Genomic DNA, 7,014 nt, shown 5'->3' with positions numbered 1-7,014 from the left:
TACTAATTCTCGCAAAAGTTACAATTAAAAGTTAACTTGATAAACTTCACCATCAAAAATGTCTTAAAATGAGAATCTATCAGTTTCCATCACTTGCATATTCTTATTTTGAAACATCTTATAAAATCTATGATGCTGGAGAAAATTGAATGAAAAGATAAAAAAAATTAAGATAGTTGTTTAGTAAGAATATACCTATTCTTTATGCTAACTAAAAAGCAAGAAAATGGCCAAATAATTCTAAACTAGTATTTGTTGTGTTAAAAATATTTGCTATTTCACCTTGAAAATCATATGATATTTCTGCCAAAAACACAGGTAGCTAATTAAGTTCTAGCTACAAATAGCTGATAACCCCGAGGGCCCATTTATCATCTACTTTGAGATAAAAGTTTATAAAACTTTTTAGAAAAACTAATGAAAAAAACATTTCATTATAGAAATTTTATCTAGTGGGACAAATTCTTATTTTTAACATCTAGATGTATATATGTAGATACACACACTCTCACTAAAGACATTAAAAAAAAAAAACAAATATACTTCTTACTACAAATTTATTCTCTCCAATCATAACAACAGCATTTAAGCACCACAATAATTCTGTAAACAAATTTTTAACAAGTAAACTAAGGGCAAATATCAATTTCCCTTTATTACAATATTTAATAGATCATGATTTAAGAGTTTCTATTTACTACAATTTCATTTTCATAATTAAAAATTCAGGCATATTTATACAAACAAGAAACAAGTTACATATATTTTTAAAAAAGCAGATTATTAGCTGGGTCTAAGACTTTTAGCATACAAAGTGAGCACATGAAACTTATAAAATGTTACTGTATGCAATGTATAAAAATCCAATAACCTCTTATTTTAAAGCTTGGTTGAATAGATTAATCACTAGTAAGAATTAAAGATGGTAGTTTTGCTGGCTTATAAGTATTCCTGTAAACAGTGAAAAGAAGCAAAAAAATTAGAAATGATTTAGTCAATAACTTACCCCCTTTTTTCCCCTTCTGAATGAGTGTAAGAGTAGTTAATATTGTCTTTTTTAAACAGATTAATTTCAGAAGAAAACAAATTAGGACCAAGAAAAAGCACTATAATTGATTCTTTATAAATATACTAAAAGGAAAAAAATACTGTATTCCAAATGTGAATTGGGCTTTGAGTTCTGTGAAAAAGTTGCTACACAGTTTCACTGGAGTTTTGTTGCTATCAAACTGACTAATCATTTAGTATCAAGATAAGAAAATGCAAGGGAAAACCCCCCAACTGCTTTATAATATAGTTACAGATTTATGCAGTTAAAAAAATCTAATATTGAGAATGCTTTTTCCTCTTCTTGTTGCATAGGAAAAAAGTTTCATTTGGCACAATGGATTGAATTTTGAACAACAAAATAAACTTACGGCATTTGGCATTCCAATTACATGTTGTAATTAAGACAACTGTGGGACAAGGGAATGGGAAAAAAAAAAGTGTGAGGAGGGAAAAAATAGTGAGAAGATAGAAGACCAAAGGTGCTGGTGCTTTCTACCATTTAATAACTCTGGAATACTTTCATCTGTAACAACATGTACAAATTATCATTCACACCACGATTAAACTGCTAGAAGATCTTAATCACTTTTATTGTGCTCTAATTTATAGTACCCAGTATGGAAACCCTGACTATAAAGGCAAGGATGCCTTAAACAGCAAATGTATTCTATTCACATTGTATGTTTTTATTGAAATTTGCTTTCTAGTTCAGTTTTAAGTTTAGTGCACAAATAATTGTGAGAATCAGTAAGATCCCATAAACTTAGGCCGAATTCCAGCAGTTTAAACCAGCTGATCCTTGCAAATAGTGTTTCTCCTTCTTGATAGGTAAACATAATCTCAGTTTCACAAAAGTATTTCTTTAAACTGTAGTATCTCCAAAGTCCTTGTTCCAACGGATGTATGCTTCTAGGGTTTGTGGGCTCACGCTGCGCTTTATTTTTTTCAGGGACTCAGTAAAATCAGATAATCGAATATTTCTCATCTGTTTACCAAAGAATAAAAATAGAATGTTTTTATAAATATATGCAGAATTATCAAATAAACATTTTCTTTAATATACATACAAAGACTAAGATTATTCATTCTGTCTATTAATGCTACAAAGAGATATATTTTACTTTATACTCCATGTTATTCAAAATATTGTCTAAAAATAACACTTCATTAATCTTTTAAACATATAAAGGGAACATGCTAAATGAACTCTGAATTTTTATCTATTGAGTTTCTTAAAGTGAGGGCACATTAGAAAGGTCAACTTGGACATTTAAAAAATGGGGGAAGCAGCATGTCAGATAGAGGGCATTAGACTTGGGGTGAATAATTCCAAACCTCAAATTTCCTGGTACTAATTACCTCAGAGAGATTTTGAAAAGAAAATTCCTTGTAAATTAAATGTAAATTCATTCTTACAATTATAATAAAGCATAGCTTCCTAAATACAATTACTTTGTATTTAATTTTTATGGGAGAACCTAAGGAGTAAAATTTGTAAGGATTATATCATTATTACTTCAGTACTTCAAAAAATTTCTCCTTTGTGGGTCTTCCTTCCATCAAAACAGATTATCACACGTCCTTGCCTTAGGAGGCTATTTATTAAATGGCAGTGGTAGGAAAAAAATAAAAATAAAATCAATAGGCTTCTGGTAACAATCTCTCCAAACTTGGCTAAGCTGATATTCTGACTATACAATATACATATACTCATATGTATGTGTGTGTATATATATATGTAAATACACACACACACACATATACACTATACTCATATACAAAAACTTTCTAAAAGAATTCTGAAGGGAAACAAAGAAAATTTTATTTCACTAGATGAAAAATTACTACAGCAAAATAATTCAGGTAAGTCACCTGACTTTTAAAAAAATATATATATAGGGAATGATAAAGCAGTATACCTCACTGGCAGACATATTCTTCACTTGTTCTGGTTTCAATTCTACAAAATATAAAAACAAAAAAAAATTTTTTTTAAAGAAATGAAACTCGGGTTTCTGTTGTATAACAATAAAATAAAAGTATATATGAAAGCATATATTTGATGATAAGACACATTATTTTACCAATACATAAAATCCTACAAAAACCTGAAAAGAATAATTCCGTTGCTGAATCACTCTGAGGGACCCAATTATTATGTACAACATTAAAGCACAGCAGTTTGCTATTTTTCTCCCTCTTAATGTTTTTGGAGAGCACAACTTGTCAGTCATATGAAAGACCATTCAAAAACAGTTGTCCCTTTCTACACTATGATTTCACTGTACCGCAGGTTTAAGAAAAAATCCAATTCTGCATAATGGAGTTTTTGCTATGTTACAGATGAATACTATACTGTACACAATGGAAATATAGTATGTCACTACCACTTGCACAAGTTTGCCAACATGAGATTGTACATGGCACACTATTGGCTGATGGAATTAAAGGCAACCAACCACAGTGCTGTATTTTGTATCCTGGGCAGTGATTGGCTAGTGTTTATAAGAGGGTAGGAAGGGTTAATAAGAGTGTGGAAAAGCTTTTAAGGCGAGTGGGAAGGGTTTGTAAAGACTTAAAATATATATAATAAAGTAAATGTTATTACTTCATGGATTTTTACCTATTAGGGGGTCTCTGGAACGTAATTCCCACAATAGGTGAGGGATCACTGTACTGTTCTAATTTGTTTCAAAATAGCAGAAAACATTTTAAAAATATAAATGATGTATTTTTGCTAAGATTCTGGTTCTACTGTGATAAGTTAGTTGGAACTTAGGAATAGTTAGAATTTCTAAACATATCCATAAATTTGAAAGACAGTATGAAGTACTTAATAGTGTAGGATTTAAATTAATCTGTAATATTTCAAGTATTATTTTTATAAAGTTTATTGTCTGACAAAATAGAACCACATGACTAAGGTTTTCTATGAAGTTAAGTATACATCCAATGCTTCAAGTATTATTTTTATTAAATTTATTAACTGACAAAATAGAACCATGTGACTAAGTTTTTCTCTTTTCAAAAATTCCCCACTCCACCAAAGCTGTAACAAGAAGGAAAGGGAGCTAGACATGGAACTCCACCCAATTTATATCCTGTCTACATCAGCACGTAATAACAGGAAGTGAGTAGGGTGCTTGGGATTGTAGTTTTGGTAAGGATCAGAGTTTTTAGGGCAAGAGATTCAAATTACACAATAGGAAGGTAGCTTCAAAGCCAGCAAGATCTAGGTTCATGTCTTGCAGCTTATGCATAATGGTTGCATTACTTTTGAGGAAGTCTCTTCACCTCTCAGTAGACTGAGTTTCAAAGAAGAGACTGAATTATATCAGTAGGGAGAACTTCCTTACTGGGAACTCATTATACTAATGAAATTGTAAGGCTAGTCCCTAACTTATCCATAAATTTACATATGACATCATATATACTGCTTTTAGGTTGCTTTTTAAAAATATGACTGAAGAGATAGGAATATTATTAAAGGTCTAATTATGTTTACTACACTGTATGTGAAGTTCATATAAATTTATCCTCTCCCCCTTTTCCCTTTGTAAAGTTTTAAAATAGCTCCACCCTTTGATTAGGTGCATGTGTACTACAGAGGATGCCAGAGGATGTATTACAGAGGCTGTGTGGCTCCCTGGCATCTCAGAAGATACCTCTTGTCCCCTGTGACTCTTGGTACCTGGAAGTCTGGCCTCTGACCAGGATTAAGATCAAGTCTATCTATCCAGGGAGACCAGAAGGAGTGACATCACTGGTATTATAAGAGGGCATTTAGGAAGTGACAAAGGATTTCTGGGCTCTTTTTGGCTTGATGCTTAGAGGCTGGGGACTTGGCTGGCACATGTGAACTATGGCTAGGAAGCATATGACTCTTCCTGATGTGGTCTCTATTGGCTAGTAAATGGAGACATGAGTGGCAAACTCAGATCAGCTTGGGATAGCTGTCAAGATCTGCTTGACAAATTACTCATGGGTTCATGAACCAGAATGGTGTCTTCAATGTGGTAAAGATTTTATCTCAAATCAGAATCTCAGCTTAAAACTAAATGCAGAAATTCAGATGAGAAAAATTCTTTTCTTTCTGTTTGGCAGAAAGGATTTTAGGGGTCAAGAAGAGGATTTTATAGCCAGGAGTAAAACTATGGCACCTATCAGTCTTTTCTCTCTACCGAACGTTTTCCTTAATATCCCCTTCCAGAAGTGACTAGCTACTCCACTTTTCTTTTTCCAGCCAAAGAAACCAGTTTTTCAGAAAACTTCCTGGGAAATCTTCCCAAGAAAAAAAGAATCAATGTAGGATAGAATCACTTCCCTCAGAGTCTGAAGTAGAATCACTAGGAAAGGCAGCCAATTGTCCTCCTCCTTCTGCTGCTCCTTCCCCTGATAAAACACCTATGATGTCTCTATTACAACTAACCTTAGAGAAAAATCAGGACACAAATGATAAAGTGCTACAGTATTTCTCTTTCCCAACAGTAGAGCAGACTGACACACAGGGAAATCTTATACAGATACATCAGCCTGTGTCATTAAAAGTTTTTAAAGATTTAAAGCAAGCTACTTCTCAATACGGTCCTATAGCTCCAGTTAAAATGAAATTGGTGGAGACCCTTTCTAATAACATTCTCCCCCTGAATGACTGGAAAAGTATAGCTAAAGCCTGTCTAACAGGAGAATAATATTTATTATGTAAGTCTGAATATGAGGATAAAGCAAAAGTTCAGGCAGAAAATAAAAGGAATGCTCAGCTTAGAATTACCTATGACATGATTACTGGGCAATCAGTTTATGCCACAGTTCAAAATCAGTTGGCTTATAATTTAGTAGCATACCAGTAAATTAAAGCCATAGCACTGCAGGCCTGGCATAGACTTCCCACCATCAGTAAGACCCAGAGACCTTGCAAACTGGGATGTATTGGGCCCCTAATCTTCTTATGTTGTTCCCACACATATCCAGGTTCCAACTCCAATCTTTACTTCCAATAAATAATTATAATTTAATATACGGTCTCCAGAAAATTTTAATTCTAACAAATGGAAAGTTTGTAAGCATTTAATCAAATAATCTTGTTCCAAATCAATCAAAACCATTATTTAGCATCTGAAAATTACTAGAAACCTATTATTAAAGAGTTAAGGGGAGAGGCTACTAAACAGAATTGACACTTCCAAATCAAGCACATCATTCAAATCTCAGATTCTCCCAAGCAAGTAGATGAGTCTGAAGGGTACAGGAGTAATAGTAAAGGGCAATTCTACTGTTTATATAAACTATTACTATTATAATACCATAAATTATTACTATATATTACTATTACTATAATATTACTATTACATATATCTGCATTTGATTGAGTGTAGAAGCTATAGTTCAAATAGGAAAGGGTATCAAATCAAAGCATTCAGAAGAATTAGTAGGGTTGGCAATAAGGGCAGGAAGTTTCGTTCTGACATCTATAGGATGAATGAAAGATGAAAATTAATTAAATACCTAATTGAGGTGGACAAAACAGCTACAAGCCTCCCCACAAGAAGCCAGTCAGGTTATCTCTTCTTTGAGGTGCACAATTTGAGAACCAGATAGCCAAGCCTACCCCAAGCACCAGAGAAGGTTACAGTATAAGCTTGGAAGTGCAGAACCTCAACAGACAGACAAGATAGTGAGGGGGGGAAATAACTAGAAAATAAGCAAAAGACAAAAAAAACCAACAAAAACTAACCTTGAAAAGTTACTTTGGTTACAGGGGATATCAAAATACATACTCAGAAGAGGACAACAATGGCAAAAAAAAGGTGACACTCCAAGGCAAAGTGAGAAAGGATGTCAGCACCAAAAAGAACTCTTGGAAGAACTTGAAAAAAAGTTTAAAATTCAAATAATAAAAGAAATGATAGAAAGATTTAACAACTTGAGGAAAAATTTACTGAATAAAACTCCCTAAAGACTAGA

General features: G+C 32.8%; 1 protein-coding gene across 4 annotated transcripts in view; it reads right to left on the bottom strand.

Annotated features, from left to right (window-relative positions):
- Positions 1–540: 540 nt before the first annotated feature.
- SPAST (spastin) overlaps positions 541–7,014 on the bottom strand; it is a 101,919-nt gene continuing 95,445 nt past the window's right edge. For all 4 annotated transcript variants that reach the window (XM_001371467.4, XM_001371493.4, XM_007476044.3 and 1 more), the window contains 2 exons: positions 2,970–3,010; positions 541–2,035 (listed from right to left, as the gene is read on the bottom strand). In XM_001371467.4, the coding sequence (XP_001371504.1) occupies positions 1,913–2,035; positions 2,970–3,010 (164 nt within the window). In that variant the 3' untranslated portion in view covers positions 541–1,912. The remainder of the gene's footprint in view (positions 2,036–2,969; positions 3,011–7,014) is intronic.

The sequence above is a fragment of the Monodelphis domestica genome, chromosome 1, assembly GCF_027887165.1.
Source record: "Monodelphis domestica isolate mMonDom1 chromosome 1, mMonDom1.pri, whole genome shotgun sequence".
Lineage (NCBI taxonomy): Eukaryota > Metazoa > Chordata > Mammalia > Didelphimorphia > Didelphidae > Monodelphis > Monodelphis domestica.
This window is presented reverse-complemented; position numbering and strand designations above follow the sequence as displayed.